Below are 18,496 nucleotides of genomic sequence, written 5' to 3'. Positions count from 1 at the left end.
CTAGAGCGAAGTGTGTTGATAAAATGGAGTCTATGTATTACTTCTTGCTTTAGTGTCCCTTTAACATGGAGGTATATAAAAGGGTGGCGAGATTTCTAGGCATTCCCTTCCTTTATCACATGAGTTATGCAGAATGGATGTATGGAGCATTATTGACTTGCTGGGTTTTTTATTGTATACACTTTTTTTAGTTAGTGTAGTTGTCTGTTACTTTAAGTGGAATGCACAGTGCCAGATTTCCCCGTGGCAGAAGTTCTTCCCTGTTGAGGCGGTGCACGGCATTCTGTGTGAGATTGGGAAGATTTGAGAGGAGCAGGGAACCTATGGCTGTCTGGATAAGGGCTTGGAGGAATATCAGAACTTCTTTTGGTGAACTGGCCATCTCTGGATAAGTAACTTTTCTTTGTATGCTGTTCTTTTCACTTCGTTTGATTTTGTTGGTGGTGTTGTTCTTTTTGAAGAAGGGCTGCATGCATGACTGGTGTGGGTTTGTTTCTTGACCTCGCAGGTTCATATCTGGTGTTATGATATGATGCTTATTAAGGTTTATTTTCCCCCAGTAATGATATGTTAATTCATGCAATTTTGCCCTAAAGTCATGTTTTGTTTGAGAGCAAAATGTGCTGTGTTTAAATTATTTTCTCTTTTGTTGTGCAAATATGCATATATTTATATATGTATACTATTATGTATTTTATGTTTGTTGTTTGTAAGAATTTTAAATAAAGAAAAATTGGCTTAAACTAATTGTAAAGGCAGAAGGTTTTTTACCTTACTACATTCTATGCAGTAAGGTAAAAAACCTTCTGCTGCAGCCTTCCTTAAATACATACCTAAGTCTTGACACAGCGATGTGCATGGGAGTCAAGGGTCTCTCCGCTCTCTTCACCTCATTGCCTCAGAGGCAGCAGCAGCTCCTGCTGCAGTTGATCAGAACCAGTGACAAGGAGGCCGGGACCGAGCCCTGCTCCATGTGCCTTATGGAAACACAGAGCGTGGCTCAGGAGCGAGCACTCAAGAGTGCCCCATAGCAAGTGGCTTGATATCGGGGCACTCAGCGGTGGGGAAGAAGCCAGGAGTGATGACGGGGGACCTGAGAAGAGGAGGATCAGGGCTGCTTAGTGCAAAATAATTGCAAGTAAGTATAACATGTTTGTTATTTAAAAAGAATATAAAAAATAATATAATAACTTTACTAATAGCAGTATAGCTGTTAAAAAAAACAACCTGTAGTATAGTTATATAGGAAGCTGTTACCCTTTCTCACAATTGTTGCTTGAGTTCTGCTTTAAAGGAGATCTGATCCATGTAAAATGAACATGTAAAGCTTTTTACTTACCTAAAAGTTAATTGGGGGATAACACTTCGAATTTGGCCTTCTGGTGTCAAGTGTGCTGTCACGATTGCAGTCTTTCCCCCCAGTTGGTACCCCTAGACATTATTCTGCACATTTTGCCCATGAAGCCTTTTCTGTCCAAGGGTTAGTCAACTTGATAATCTTTCCAGCACCTTCAAACATAGCCCACTATAACTCCAGTGCCATTTTAATTAATACTTTTTCCATTATGTAGTATTATAGGTATTGCCTGCTGTCCTTGCAATGCATGTCAAAGTAACTGAAAGAAGTACAAATGCAGCCTCGGCACACCATTAAAATAAATGGCTGTTTGATATGCGCTTCTAGCATGCATCAAACACAGAAAAAAATGATGTTTGTCTTCATAAGCCTTTAAATTTTAGGGTGAGTTTAATAGTTACGTAAAGTTTAGGTCAGGGGTGTCAAACTCAATTTCATTGCGGGCCACATCAGCAGTATGGTTGCCCTGAAAGGGCCGGTTGTATCTGGGGTGTGCTACGTACAGAGTGCAGGGTTTAGGGGTGTGTTATGTACAGAGTACAAAGTTCAGGAGTGCGCTATGCACAGAGTTCAGTTCAGGGGTGCGCTATGTACAGAGTGCAGGTTTCAGAAGTGCATTACATAGAGTTCAGGGGTGTACTATGTTCAGAGTGCAGGGTTCAAGAGTGCGCGATGCACAATTCACCACCCCAACCCACCCCAAAAGCTTCCTCGCATCTGTCTCTCCTACCTTGCCTGGTCCTAGTACCTTCCTGTGTAGGTGGCTCTGCCTCACCTTCCAGGGAGATTGTTCTCTATCTCCGATTCTGGAGATCTGTCCCCCCATGAGTGTCTGCAGGGATATATTAGTTCCAGGAGCAGCTAAAAGCATTGCTGTCTCGCTGAGAGCAAAGCTGTTCCTTGTAAACACAGAAGGCTTCTGTTTTTACAAGTGACCTCAGGGAGTAAAGGGTGAGAGCCATAAGTGGCAGAATGGAGTTCCACCACGTACCAGCTGCAAAACTGGGTGCGAGGGCCACATGACAAGGCTTGGAGGGCTGGATTCGGCCCGTGGGCCTTGTTTTTATATATGTGGTTTAGGTTAAAGTTAGGGGTTGGATTTAGGCTGCTATCGAACCAAAATTCAAAAACGAACCCACAGACCACCAGTGTAAGGGGGACCATCTTCTGCTGGCTACCAGGGTGAATGGGCCCTTATTCTACCAACCACCAATTTAATGGGGGCCCTTTCCTACTGAACATGAATTTAAGGCGGCCCTTCTTTAACTGAGAACCATTGTAAAGGGGCCATTCCACTGATCTCCAATATAAGAGGGCCCTTCACCTACTGACTAGCAATGTACAGAGGCGCTATGATTTGCATGAATCTGCTCTGGGTGTCAAATATGATAAGTATAATATATTCTTTATTCTCTTAATTATTATTATTATATCTACAACTTGCAAATCAGGACAATGTACCATGACTAGATATAATTAAGTTTAGTAGGATTTCCCTGAGATCTGCAGATTTTAAAGGCATTTTTTATGGTAAAAAGGTAGAGGCAGATAAATTGCACAAACCCAACATTATTGGGCATATTTATAAATCAGTCAATGTGACATTTACCAAAAATACATCGCAAGTGAATCCTCCTGCTGAATGCATTTTATTATACAGTGAATGATTCACTACCAGTAAATGTTTGGTGAATGTCTCATTTATTGCTTTATAAACATACACTGTATGCCCAATCACTTTTTTGAAGTGTCTATATAATTAAAGATACATCACTTTCAATCACTTTTTTAAGAAAAATCACTTTTAATCACTTTCTGAAGAGTCAGTATTACTGAAGAACTTTATGTTCAATCACTTTTTTTAAGACAAATCACTTTTAATCACTTTCTGAAGAGTCTGTATTATTGAAGATCTATGTTCAATCACTTTTTTGAAGAGTCAGTATTATTTAAAGGCATGAAGAGTTTATTTTATTCCATTATTTTTCGATTTTAAAAATAGAAATAAAAAAAGGATAACAAAGAATGAGTTAAAGCTCTTTTATTTTCATAGTAGATCTTTTTCAAACAAACATATGCAATGCTGATCCATACCACTGTTAGCTTGGGACTATACAAAGGGTGCATGCTTAGACTACAGTCAAAGTAGAGGTGTAACACACTAGTCCTGCTAACGATGAAGAATGGCCATTAACACCCATGTAAAATTGCAGACGTTTTGCTTTATCAGAGAGTTTTTTCTTATCTTTTTACTGACTTTAACTTTTTAACTGATCACCTCATCCACTTTCACAAATGTCACAATTTTGGCATTATGTATACCCCTAAATGTTTTACCATCGATTGAGGAAACAAAGAATATGAATAGATGACCAAGCACATTTATATATTTTTTTCTGTAAGTTTCAATGCTTTTGTCAAATGCAGATCCATTAGATTCATAAGAAATTAATTGATATAAATATAGATTTATGAAGATGAGTGAAACACTTATCTCATGTTTTAGGCTAAGGAAGTAGAACGATCTGTTGTCTGCAATTCATACACACTTTTTTTGCATAGTATAGCAGTATAAGAATTGGTGTTTAGTCTATTATCTTGAATTGTTTGTACCACCCTCAATCCTTGTACTTAAAGGACCACTATATCTAAAATAAAAAAAGTTACAGAAGTCTCATTATGTGAAGAAACTGCTAATAACATTCACAGCTATGTATGTAAAGATTCTCACATCTGTACAGAAAATGAGATTTGTAACCTTTCCATAACTTTTATGTGCAGCTCAATGCTCTACATCACCTAAAATTTTAGGCATAACATGGGACATGAAGTCTTCAATGTGTCTTGGAAATGTTGCCCAATATATTTTCACCTTTTCGTTTTTATATCCACTGTTTTGTTAATCTCTTAATACATTTATTTATCATGGAAAAGAGTTAAATAATTATTTAGTTAGCTCACTAGATCAGTGTTTCTGTTGGACTGGAGGACTGGAGTTGAGAAACACTGCTCTCAGGGCCGCTGATAAGGCAGTACAGCCAGCCCTGTTGTACTGGGCCCAAGCACCATCAGGAAAACAGGGGGGCCCGTGCAGCTTTATGGTTCATTCCTGCCTAAATGGAATATATTAATTTTACTAGAACCACCCTCCCTCCTACTTGCTACACATGGCTTGAATTGCATTTCCCTGGGCCCCATCAGGTCAGTAGAGGGGCCCAGGAGGTAAGAGCAGAGGTGGAACTTTTTTTCATTTTTGGGCGTAGGTACATGAAGTCCGGCCACATGTCTCGCTGCATGTTATAGTCCCGGCTGGCCGCCCACTGCCTATGCTATGTCTTCCCTTGCGGTGTAATTCTTTGTACCTCCGCTCCCTCAGCAGGTGAAATAGGTGAATAGTGAAATAAAATCTCATTGATCCACCAAAATCCTTCAGTGATGTGTGCCAATTCCACTCCCTTAAGAATAAAGCTCACCAGATGCTGTTGCCATTTACTCTCGTGTCTGGCAAATATCGCCTTATTAGATGTTATTGAAGAGCCGCCTTTACACGCCAATCTCCATCTGGATTAAAAAGACACTCTCCACATGTGGGGATAGAAATTGAGACAGAGCCACTAATATTGTAAAAACACCTTAAGGTAATCAGTTTATTAAAGGAAATCCACTTAGATCATAAAAGATTCAAAATCGCCTTGTTAAAATTCCAAACATGCCAGGTGACTCAGTGTTGCAATCTCCTCATAGCTTCCTTCGTACACATGGAGTCACCATCTCAGTGTTGCCGTGTAGCCACGTTCTGACGCGTTTTGTCACTTCGGACTTCGACACTGTGACTAAGTCCGAAGTGATGAAACACGTCGGAATTCAACTGCTGTCTGGGTTTTTAAGTGGTTAAAAAGAGGTGGCGAAGATGTGATGCAACACCTCTTCACAGTCTGCCAAATGTTCTGATCATGATGTCCAGATCACTCTTCAGAGAGGAATAGTGTGAACTAGCCCATAAAGACCAAGTGGGGGCGGGGGCCCAATCAGGAAGACTGTACGGGGGCCCAATGATTTCTAACAGCAGCCCTGACTGTTCTAGATGTCTTCAGTGTGGTTGAAATTGAGTAGGATGCTGGACTGAGACCTTGGTTAAAAGCCAAGCAACCATTGTCAGCAGCATGGGGAGTCTTTACAAATGTTCATTTATGAATGAACTTGGAGACACAGAGGATGATATTCCGTGACCTCAAGTGGATTGTGTATAGAGATATGTGGCTAACACACAGTCTGATACTTGCCTTGTAAAGATGTAAGGAGATCATCAAGCAAGCCCCTTACAACAGTAAGGACACAATGGGGGCTTGACTCCTGTGGGAAACCAGTACAATCTGATTCTCTTTAAACTAGGCTTGTGGTAGTGTCAGTGCCTGGTGATTTGCCCAGTACTGGCACATGGCAGACAAGAAGAATTCTGAGCCCTGTGCAAGCACTGACTGCAATAACCTATCTTTCTTTGCCCCCAAGGCACAATTTAATTGTCAGCTACATATAGAGTTGAGCTATCTCTCAAACATTCTATCATATGAAATAGCCAAATTCAAATTATTATTTGTATGTAAATTATAGGGACAACATAACAATGTAGGAAATGGTGCAAAGGAGAAATGAAGATCTAAAAAAATCTGAGTTTGCTTTAAGAGAATATATTGGGGGGAATTCAATAAATCTGCTGTGCCACTTTTCTGGTGTTACTCACTTTTGTTAATGTATTGCGCCAACTTCATGAACCATTTGCAACACATTTGGTTTCAAGTGCATGTTTTAGACAAGTACATGATTTTGGTGCATTGTGCACCACTTTTAGAATGCATGAGAGACACTTTTGGAAAATCTGCCTGCACCAGTCTTTATGAATTCCAAGAATTGTGTTCTTGTATATATTTTATTGATCTATGCCCTAAACTTACCACTTGTAGTCAAAAGGTAGCAAGATCTATACAGGAGCTTCAGCTTTCTGAATGTTGTTCTTCAGCTATGTTGTGATTAGCCTGATTAGCCCATGTTGTCAATAGACCTGAGTAACAGGAGCAATCAGATTAAACATACTTCTTAATGGCTCAGAAAAGTGTCACAATTCCTGGATTAGTCAGGAATACACAGGCTTCATGCATGCGACAACCATGCATGCTGGAAATTATTAGAAAGTGTTTAATAGTGTGTCATGTATGCAAGAAATTATATAAAATGTCAGTATGCTTAAAGAATAATTTATAACATTCACTAAAAAACACTTTCTCTTCTTATTTGTTTATTTTATTAAACAATTGCCATTTTTCTGGTGATTATGTACTATTTTATTCACATGTTTAAAAAAAAAAAAACTTCCCAAGAATTTCTTAGGCTCCATGCACACTGGCTTAAAAAACGTTGCTTCTACAGGAGTTTTGTTTTGCCTGCAGAAGCAACTCAATGTTATCCTATGTGTCCATGCACATTAGGACATTAAGAGGCATATTTTGAGTTTAACGTTTAGGCTTCATGTACACAGGACGTTTTTCAACCTCTCCTGAACAATTTAACTTGACAGCTAGAAACCGGCATCTAAAAACAGCTGTTTAGCCACGTTTACGTGCATTTAGCCGTGCTTAGCTGCTTTTATAGTCGTTTCTAGGCAGCTGCGTTTAGAGGCTTTTTTTGGAACAAAAAAAATGCGTTCAGAAGCTGTGTTTAGAGGCATTTCAAATGCCAAACGCGTTTTGTTTACAGACGTTTTTCATTTTGGGCTATTTTGAAAAAAAAAATTTTTTCACATGCTTCTAAATGCAAACGCGGCAAAGCGCGGCTAAACGTGGCATGTAAATGCGGCAAAACGGACATTTTAAACGTGGGTTACTATCTGTCAAGTTAAATCTTCAGGAGAGGTTGTAAAAGAGGCAGAAATAAAAACCCTTCTGGTTTGTGTTTCTGATTGGAGCTTGGAGGCAGAAAAAACGTAAAGCTCTCCTAAATTCGTCTAAACTTTGTACAAAAAATGTTCTATATGAGCGTTTTTTACTCCCGAGAGAACAGACGTTTTTAAGCCCAGTGTGCATGGAGCCTGAAAATAATTCTGTTACAAATGATGCTGCTTCATAATATTATAACAATTATGTGGAACTTTTACAAAAGAAGAAATCCTTTTGAAATATGAAAGCTGAACTCCAGGCATGCAGCTAAAGTTGAAATTCACACAGGTAAGGTACCCAGTCTACCAAAAGATTTCTAAATCTGTTCAGCCATTCTTGTGATTCAGACACCCTTGTTATACAGCATAACCTGCCCCTGACCTCACTTTTCTCCGCTGCAGTACAGTTTCATACCTCCCAACATTTTGAGATGGGAATGAGGGACACCTACTAACAAACATATGTAGGCATAGGACACGGCCCCTGCCATGCCCCCTTAAAGGAGAATTAACCAAAAAAAGGTTAATTAAATCCACAAGTGCTTTTTTTTTACCACTACTATTCCTTTGTATTGGCTTTTAAAATCTATAAATGCAGCAATTTAGAAATTAGATGAAAGGTTTAGCACTGGCAAACACTTTTTGAAAGATAAAAAGTGAATTTTATATACAACTATATGGATCAGACCAAAATGAGGGACAGATGAGGAGGAAAGAGGGACAGAGAGACATTGCTCCAAATCAGGGACAGTCCCTCGAAATCAGGGACAGTTGGGAGCTATGCAGTTTGAATAAGGACCTTCTTCCAATCTACTGATTAAAAAGTGAAGGCGCATCATTTTACTGTTGAGGTCAACACAAAGTATAACTAAAGGCACAACATTTTTTGGACAGAGTGGAGAGGAATTAGAACCCCTATTAGGTAATTATTGCTGTCTGTGCCCCCGTTAGGAAGATTCACCCTCTCTATTTGTCTTGTTTACCATTATCATTGAAAGTGAAAGTAAAGGAAAATCCCAAATATTGGGGTTGTTCTCAAAAAAGTAATAGAGGGAAAATCTTCCAATGAAGACACAAGTTCAGATGACCAGGAATGGATTCCCTTATTTTGCAGGGATTTCCTCTCACTTCCTGTTTAGCTATAGGACAGGAAGTGAAGGTGAATCTACACACTAGGACACATATGCCAAAATAAAATCTGACAGGGCCTATAACTCTCTCACACCCTATCCAAAAATAAAACGTTTTGGCCTATAGTTTTATTTTAACTCATTCTATTCTCTAAATTTGTCAGAAAGCAACCAGTGTTAGACTGATTGCCTATGGAATGCAGTAGGGCTGAACTGATGTGCAGCTGGACACGACTGTATCTCAGTTTAAATTAAATGTCATTGGAGGAACGTGGAGGCTTCTGGGCATTTCTTCTTTAAATGCTGGCTGTCATGCTGACACCTACTTCAGTACTTTAAAGCAGAATTCCACCCAAAAGTGGAAGCTTCGCTTATCTGACTCCTGCCACCATCCAGTGCCACCATCCAGTGCCAGGTATTTAAAAATACATTTGATGATGATTTTACCACACATAACTACATTCAAATTGTGTTTTTATATCTGCCTGTAGTCCAGCCATAAGTCAGTGCTGCTGTTGCTGAGTATCCAGGAGTATTGGGGTATTATTTGGGTACTTTTGATCAGTGTTACTTTGGATATGATCTGTTTCTTGAAACATTTTTTTTCTTTATCTCTTGCTTGCAAGCTCTCTGTGTCTTTGCTCTACCATTTTCTATGAATTGGGCTCTTGAAAGATAGACTGGGTGTTAAGAACGTCACTGCCGAATAGCCAACTTCAGTACTTTGACTTTTTATATAAAAATGCATATCTATTTGTCAAGCAAAAGCACTGGTGCATTTGTTCTGTGTAAATTGGCCAAAATGGAATGTTATGTGGTTTTGGAATATACTGTACCATGGTATGGATACCAGATGGAGCTAAGAATCATAGGAAATAAGTATTTATTTCCTGTAATCCTTATCTCCATCTAGTGGCCGTAATGCAGTATTTTACAGAACCACTATATTTCTTATGAATGAATAGCAATAAACTCATAAAGAAAACAGGAGAACATTTGATTTTTGTCCCATTTTCACAAATGTAACAGTCGTTTTGCTAGACGAATAGCTATGCCATTTTTTTTGTTATAAATACCTGTGCATAATTGGTGGCAGGGAAGGCAAGCTAAACTATTTATGATGAGAGTCTGCTGATTCTGTGGCTCATCATACTCAAGAGGTAGGAATAGGAACAGCCTCTTATTGTAACTTAACAGGAACATCTAGAAAAGTATAGATAGAGCATTCGACACTTCACGGTAGAGAAGGGAACTGATCTGGCACTTTGACTTGCAAGTAAGAAATAAAGGATTTTTGAAGAAGAAAATATTATGTTAAATAATGTCATTTTCATTTGTGTATGCCTGCATTACTATAAAAATTTCTATTTCTGTGTGGTTACCCATACCAAGTGTAACTATGCAATTTAGTAAATCGCCCCGGTGTCAAAATACCAAACTGAACTTATTATAAGAGGCATTTACTGTCATTCCTGAGTCCTTCTGTTGCAGGTCATGCTGACTCTCCCACTTCTCTATTTAGTGAGCTGCAGAATCCAAACTAGTATACAGAAGTGAAGGACTCTTACTCTTTGATCAATGGTTTACTAAATAGAGACTCAACATGAGAATAAGGGATTTTCATTTAGTAAACTTGCATTAGTTTAGTGGTCCTTTAAGCACAATCAGTATTTCTGATGACTGTCAAACTGTAAAAAATACATACACATTTGCCACTTTCTAAGTAGAGTTAAAAATAATCATACAGGGTATATTACTATATTTAAAGTAAATTAGATGTAAAGATATTTGTTGTGATTTTTTGTTTCAATTAGTACAATAGATATATTGATATTTTGCAAACCATCTTCCTCAATTCCCCCCACCATGACTGTATATAGTCATTTTTGAATAAACATATAGTGATACATCAAAAAAACACACGTATTCTATCTGGTAAGAGACCACTGCGGCAACCATTTCAATTACTCTTGTAAATGTTGTAGGGTTTGATGCTATTAGTGAAGATTCCATTTTGTTTTATGCTATATAACTATAAAACATTTTTAACTTTCAGAAATGGTCTCCTAAACTTGGTTCTGAAATTGCTGCTGTATCTTTTAAGTACATGCTTCAAATCTTGACTCTTAGCAGATCCCCTCTCATGAAGTAGGTATGAACTGATTCATGTAACCTCAGGAACATTTATCTATAAGGAAATCCACAGTTAAAACCCTGATAGAAAGCCATATCAAAGGTTTGTAAACAGAGGAATCTTAAATAGGCAAGGGATATTCTGGTTTTGTGGAAATCCCCTTTAAGTCGCAAAATGGTTCTAAGGTATGGCCAAGGCACTCTGCAAACACCACAATCGTACATTGGTGTGACATTACTACAAACCCCCAAGCACTGCGTTTCACTTATTGTAGTAGACGTTTTCTGCAGTCTATTGCTGGGATACAAACCTGTGGATCAAAAAGACAAATCTAGTTCTAGAATAAGTTCTTGGTCCCCAGATCATCACCAAATTCCATCCATTTTGCTAAGCAGAATCTTCCAGGATACAGACTAGGTCTTTGCCACATTTAGGTGAATTTAAAGCCCTATATTTATGTCGGCAATCCCCCCGTTATTTCCAAAACATCAATGTTACTTTCAGTGAAAGTGATTGGACATTAGGGGTTGCAGAATGATCTTCTACTAGACTTGGACATAGATATAGAACTTGTACATATCTTTCCACTAGTGTAAATGGCACATGGGGGCCTAAGGTTAATCAGTGTGGACTGAAGAGCCATAGCCATCCTATCTTCTTGCATAAAAGGTAACCATTGAATCTCATTAAATAAATGGACATATTTCAGTCCAAACAAAGCAAAGCATGGCCTGAGTAAAATGACAAGTTTCATGCACCAGAGAATAGTGTTTTTTCTTTTGATTTTTCTTTTTTTTTGTTTTTTGCATCTCATTATGCCGCTGATTAATTTCAAGCAAAACCATGTCAGTGTGTTTATACCTAAAAACAACTGAAATCCCCATAATTACAATGGAATATATATCCTGATATATATGTCCCTCTTACACATATTTATATATTGTTATAAGCACAGGACAAAGACAGCACAGGAAAGCAGGCAGATCGGTGCTCAGTCCAATAAAAAAAGATTAACTTTGCCTCTGATGTTACAAAATCCATCTTGTAAGGGAGGCTTTATATGAGAAGATAAAGCATATCGGTATATGTGACTCTCCACATTGCTATACAGGTGTGGAGGAGTTGTCTTGTGTCATACATGCAGTACACACAGTTTATGTATGTCTCCACAAACAGTGTACATGCAGGTGTGATATGCCATGGCCATGTGCATGGAGTGTGGGTGCTTCTTGCGTGGCCAGGTGGTCATCTGTGGACAATGAAACATTCCAGTTATGAGCTGAATACCCTAAGAGGAAAAAATGTAAACAATAGCATGTTAACTTTTTATTTTTATACCTATACAACAAGCTGATTACTTTTCCCCACAAGAAACTAGTATCAAATTAAACCAACCAACCAACTAGAAATCAAATGTAGAAATCAGTAAACCGATGCCAGGAATCTACATTTTCATATTCTTAAACTCCGAGACCGAATCTCTTTTAAGCCAGGTACACGGGGGGCGAAAATCGGCTGGTTCAGCAGGAACCGGCCCACTTTCAGTCCTTATGTACAGTTGTCTGTTCAACAGAGTGAAGCTGGTCCAACGACTGGCTACTGACAAACAGTCCTGCTGGAAAATCAGCATTCGATCAACTGGTCAGTGTATTCTGGCGGGTGGGGGGTGTGAGGGTGGGGGGGAGCCCCCCTATCAGAATACATTGCTTGTGTTAATAAGGGGATCTGTCAGGTTTTTTTTTTTTTAATTAATTCAACCTGCTGGTTAAATAAAAAAAAAAACCTGTGTATACCCAGCCTAAAGTGAAACAGAACTCCACCCAAAAGGGGAAGTTCCGCTTTAAGGCCACCCCCCTCTTTAAAATTTGGCACACTTTTTCTTCCGTGGGGGGGAGCGGGTACCTGGTTTTGACCACCTTTTGCTCAGATTGCCTAGGTGATCTGGGGGGGGGGGGTGTAGTTCCCAGTGCCCTTTTGGGTGAGCGCATCCCTGGATCCCGGCACAGGTGAGTGTCTGTCTATTAAAAGTCAGGAGCTGGAGAACCGCTTAAAGTTTAACGTATATATATGAACCCTCAACTTGTAAAACAACCCATTCAGTTTAAAATAGAAATGAAAGGCAAAACATTTGTGTATACATATAAAGAACATTATAAATACCTTTGTTTCCCTTTTTTTATAAGTGATCACATTCCCTCTGTTCTCAGTTGCATAAAGAGCTTAGAGACCTGGAGGAGAAACAGCAGTACACTGAACTACCCAGTGAATGGCTGTCAGGACAAGTCTAATCATCGGAGAAAAGCTGGCTGAGTTCTCAGCACAGCCAGAAAACTGACCACGCTGTGCTCTCATGCTTAGTGTGGTCAGTTTTTAATAGGACAGCAGAGGGACTGGCAGTAACACCAGGTACTTCACACAAAGGAAGCAATACAAAGAGAACATGATAATTTTTCATACAAGTACATGGTACAACAGGCACATATCAGGAATATGAAATGCAGGGTTAACATATTCTTTAGAGCGACTCTGCTTGACAAAAAAAATTCCAAAGCATAGCTCCTGCCACAAAAGTTACTGAATACTTACGCTATCTTCGAGTTGTATAGTCTTTGGCAAAGTCTTTAGAATTCAGCAGTGTTGAATGTCTGCATCCCCCACGATGCACTATGGTTTCTTACAATTGCTCCAATGACTCTACAGGGCTCAGTAATGTTGTAGGGGCTGCACTGAGCGCTCTGGGGGATGCAAGGATTAGATACTCCTGGAAGTGATGAAGACTTTGCCTGAGGCTATACTGTTTAATCACTTGCTGACTGTGTTATAGCCGAAGGACAGCTACAGTGTGGCCGGCTAATTCTGGGAGGCCATCATATGACAGTCTCCTGTGATTGCGCCCGCTACGCGCCCAGTGCGGGGTGCGGGCAACGCGCTCTGTGATGTGTCTGGAGGACACTGCTGCACACAGATTGAGGTAAAGAGCCAATCAGTGGCTCTGTACCAAGTGGTCAGCTGTGTCCAATCACAGCTGATCACGGATGTAAATAGAATCCAGTTATCGGCATTTCTTTCCTCATGCTGACAATATGAGGAGAGGAGAAAAGAGCTGATAACCAGCTTCTATAAAAGGGACATGTACACTGATAATCAGGGCACTGATTATTAGTGTCCTGATTATCAGTGCAGTCCCAACAGTGCCCACCAGTGCTGCCAATCTGTGCCCACCAGTGGTGCTACTCAGTGCCCACCCGTGCTGCCAAAAAGTGCCCATCAGTTCTGCCAATCAGTGCTGCCCATAAGTGCCGCCTACCATGCCCATCAGTGCCACCTATCAGTGCCCATCAGTGCCGCCCGCCTATCAATGCAGCCTCATCAGTGCCCACCAGTGCCTTCTCATCAGTGCCCACCAGTGCCACCTCATCAGTGCTTATCCGTGCAGACTATCAGTGTCCATCAATGCCCATCAGTGCCACCTCATCAATGCCCATCAGTGCAGTCTCATCCGCGCACATCAGTGAACGAGAAAAATTACCTGTTTGCAAAATTTCATCACAAACTATGAAAAAGGGTTTTTTTTTCAAAATTTTCTGTCTTTATTTGTTTAATTAGCAAAAAATAAAAAACCCAGTGGTGATTAAATACCACCAAAAGAAAGCCCTATTTGTATGAAAAACATAATAATACAAATTTTGTTTGGGTACAGTGTTGCATGACCGCACAATTGTCATTCAAAGTGTGACAGCGCTGAAAGCTGAAAATTGGTCTGGGCAGAACGGGGGTGAAAGTGCCCTGTAGGCAAGTGGTTAAAGACTGCAGAGTTTGCATTCACCATAAGTATTCAGTGCCTTCTATTGCAGGAGCCAAGCTCTGAATTTTTTGGGGAATTGACAGCTGAGCAGGTTTGAACGATTTAGCCCCTTTGTTTTGTAAAGGTTCACTGTCTATGTATGGTTTTAATTGATTGCATCTTCAAACTAACTTATTGATTTAGCTGGTCATCTACATTTGGCGAGTTTTAAAAAGGACATGGATGCACTGCATTAAAGATTTTGGACACTTGCTAATTTTAATGTTGAGAAAGAAAAAGATTTTGGAAGTCGCATTGCAATGTTTTGCACTATTGTTGCACTATGCAATTGATTTGCTCAGGTTTTTGTAGGTTTGCATAATTTAGCTATTCTTTGCAAAGATTCCTATGACATTTGCACACATGGTTTTATTCAGGATGGATTTATTTTATATTTTTTATAATATTCTAGGCACTCTGTTTTATATATATATATACACACTGAGCAAATTTATGCAACACTTTTGTGTTTGCCCCATTTATCATGAGCTGAATGCAAATATCTATGAATTTTTCTATGTACACAAATATTGTTCACAAATCTGTGTTAGTGAGCACTTCTCCTCACAGGTGTGGTATATCAAGATGCTGATTAGACAGCATGATTATTGCACAGGTGTGCAAATTTCCTTTTCAAAATCAGAAAGTTTGTTTTTTTTGTGATCCGATGATGCCACCATTGATTTTTGAAATTCGGCCTTCAATTTCACCTCATGTTGCTATAGAAAAGAATTTTTGTGGCCGGGAATCTTCTTTTCTCTCCGTAAATTTTCTTTTCTTATTACTTTTCTTATTTCTCGCACGATTCTCCCATCATTGATTAGAAAATCGTTCATTTTTCAAAAAATTTCCAACATGTCCGATTCCTCAAATTTGATTGCCGCACGAAAATCAGCCATTTTTGCAGCCCACTAATGGTGCGAAATTCAGTGTATGGCCGGCATTAGGCTGGCCACAATAAAAGGTCACTCTAAAATGTGCAGTTTTACTGTATTAGGAGGGTCGGGGGGGGTCCAAAAACCAGTCGCCATGCCATGCCAGTTGCACGCTCTCTCAAAACTTTTGTGTACATAGAAAAAGTCATAGATCTTTGCAGCTCATGATGAATAGGGGCAAACACAAAAGTATTGCATTCATAATTTTGCTCAGTGTATGTATGTATATATATATATATATATATATATATATATATATATATATATATAAACGATGGAGATCAATAACCTGAAAGGATATAGAATAATATATATAATATGCCTGTGAGCTAAGTAAGCAACTGGCTATGGGGTCTCTAGGTTAGGAGGGCTATGGAGGGTAGACAATGAATGCAGTTGATTTACCAAAGCAACTGGGGATCTTCATTTAAGTGAAGATTTTTGAGTTACTTTACTATTGATTCATACACCAGCAATGATAATAATAGTTTTACACTTACTCATCTGAGTCTTTTTTGCTCTCTTCAATAAATGCAATAGATTCAGATCTGAGACGATTTGTAACTTCGTAAGTTCGTAGTGTTACTCCAAAAATATCTTCATGGTATTTATTGTCATCCTAAAATAAAAAACAAATAATTGTGTTTCCCATAATTGATTCTATCAAAGTGTTTCTCTTTTAACCATATAAATTTGTTCGATATTGTCAATACCCTAATTCACATATAAACATATAAAAAATTCAACTGTATACAATGTCCAGGAAAATGCACATGTATTAGGCGTATTTGATAGAACACAGTAAAAGTGAAACCATTGTGTGCAATGTGTACTAGCCAACCATAATTTTACAGGTGTCACATATGTATGCAGAAAATTGATTTCTCGGATTAGAATTTGCTGATTAGTGGAATAGTTCATTTCACACTGGAACACTGCACTTTTCACCAGTTCATTAAAAAACAAAAGAAAAAAGTCTGGCAATGATCATAGGACGTACAGGACAATGTTATACCATTGCATGACATCTGCTGGTTGAAATTAGTACTGCAAGTCTTTTTGAGGGTTTAGTATTCCAAGTTAGATTTAACTTTTTTCCTGGACTGACTGATATATACTCATCTTTTCATATATTTAATTTTGATGTTGTTTGTATGTGATCATACAAGTGAGTGGTTTGTTTATTTTCTAACGTTCTTTCTTGTATTTAAGATCATCTGACATATATCTTCCTTAATGTCACTTTGCTTGTAGGCAGAGTTCTATCCCTATAAATAATAGACACCGGGCACTTGCATATCTTTAGGATTCATGTACTCCCATAGACCACTTACCCATTAGGATGTTGTCACCATAACCAAACATATAATATATAACTGACGTCATCAGCGTTACGTGATGCCACTCGTGGAATGCCTTGGTGACGGGTGACTGGGAGCCGTTTTGTGGGCGACACAGCCACTTGGCGTCAATACTGGAGGACTTAGAAACTATTCGAGGAGCACACGAACAGTGGCCAGTGATTGCTGTTCACAGAAGAAACCAGGACGGAAATCACAGAATTCACAAGTGACTCACTGGTGCTTGCTATTATATATCCTCGCCTAACCCCAAGAAGAATGTACCTAGCATGCTGCTTAGATGGGACAGTCTGCTGATTGCCTCCAGGTGGATCTGGATTCTCCAGATATCTAGACCACCACGGCCCACCTAATGGCCCTACTGAGCGAAAGTGACCCCCTTCTTTGTGACTTAATCAAGGGGACCAGCACTAGCCTGCGGCTTACCACTTGGACTATACTATATACTGGATCACAGTTCATGGTGTCAGCCTGGAAGATGCTTTCATTGCCTCCTAATACTATACTTGGCCCCTAAACCTACATGGCTGCCTGTGCTTTGTACAGTAACTTGTCAATTGACCTACTGCTGCCTATCCACATATAGTCTTAAGTATTATTCTACTGACATTACTACTCTCCAGTTAAGGAGTCTGCTAGCTATCCCCACTTCAGTCCATCATGAATGCTGCTGCTAGGCTCATCCACCTTACAAACCACTTGGCGTCTGCTACACCCCTCTACCAATCCCTCCATTGGTTGCCACTCAACCAATGAATTAAATTCAAGAGACTAATGCCGCGTACACACGGTCGGACTTTTCGTCTACAAAAGTCCGACAGCCTGTCCGACAGACTTCCGGCGGACTTTCAGCGGACTTGCAGCAGACTTTCTAACGAACGGACTTGCCTACACACGACCACACAAAAGTCCGACGGATTCGTACGTGATGACGTACACCGGACTAAAATAAGGAAGTTCATAGCCGGTAGCCAATAGCTGCCCTAGCATGGGTTTTTGTCCGTCGGACTAGCATACAGACGAGCGGACTTCGGGGTCCGTCGTACTTACGACGTAAAGATTTGAAGCATGCTTCAAATCTAAAGTCCGTCGGATTTTAGGCTAAAAAAGTCCGTTGAAAGTCCGGAGAAGCCCACACACGATCGGATTACCAGCCAGCTTTAGTCCGTCAGCGTCCGTTGGACTTTTGTAGACGAAAAGTCCGACCGTGTGTACGCGGCATAACAATAACTTATAAAGCTATCCACAACATGGCCCCCAGCTACATCACTAACCTGGTGTCAAAATACCAACCAAATTGTTCTCTTCGCTCCTCCCAAGACCTCCTGCTCTCTAACTGCCTTGTCACCTCATCCCATGCTCGACTTCAGGACTTCTCCAGAGCCTCTCCCATCCTCTGGAATGCTCTACCCCAATCTGTCTGACTTTCTCCTACTTTATCCACTTTCAGACAATCCCTGAAAACTCATCTCTTCAGAGAAGCCCCCACCTACCAACTGTACACTTATTTTCTCCATCAGCACATTCCCCACAGTTATTACCTCTTGTATCTCTTGACCTTCCCTATTAAATTGAAAGCTCTAATGAGCAGTTCTCTCTGATTCCTACTTTATTAAAGTGTTTTTTATTTGTACTGTCTACCCTCAAGTTGTAAAGCACTGCGTAAACTGTTGGCGCTATATAAATCCTGTATAATAATAATATCTGCTTTACCCCCAACCAATTAGGTGGACTGCATTACATGATGGATTGCCAACAGCAATAAACTTACTTTAGGACAATAATGCCCCTTATCGGGCGATTATT

General features: G+C 39.6%; 1 protein-coding gene across 6 annotated transcripts in view; it reads right to left on the bottom strand.

The window, feature by feature from the left end:
• Window positions 1-3,382: 3,382 nt before the first annotated feature.
• Window positions 3,383-18,496, bottom strand: part of NOS1 (nitric oxide synthase 1) — a 445,094-nt gene continuing 429,980 nt past the window's right edge. For 5 of the 6 annotated variants that reach the window (XM_073625687.1, XM_073625724.1, XM_073625696.1 and 2 more), the window contains 3 exons: window positions 15,830-15,948; window positions 12,711-12,778; window positions 3,383-11,838 (listed from right to left, as the gene is read on the bottom strand). In XM_073625687.1, coding sequence (XP_073481788.1) covers window positions 12,754-12,778; window positions 15,830-15,948 — 144 coding nt within the window. In that variant the 3' untranslated portion in view covers window positions 3,383-11,838; window positions 12,711-12,753. The remainder of the gene's footprint in view (window positions 11,839-12,710; window positions 12,779-15,829; window positions 15,949-18,496) is intronic. The other variant, XM_073625734.1, reaches the window with a different exon arrangement.

This window comes from Aquarana catesbeiana, linkage group LG01 (assembly GCF_042186555.1).
Source record: "Aquarana catesbeiana isolate 2022-GZ linkage group LG01, ASM4218655v1, whole genome shotgun sequence".
In the NCBI taxonomy this organism is placed as follows: Eukaryota; Metazoa; Chordata; class Amphibia; order Anura; family Ranidae; genus Aquarana; species Aquarana catesbeiana.
The sequence above is the reverse complement of the archived record's forward strand: the minus strand, read 5'-3'. Positions and strand labels throughout refer to the sequence as shown.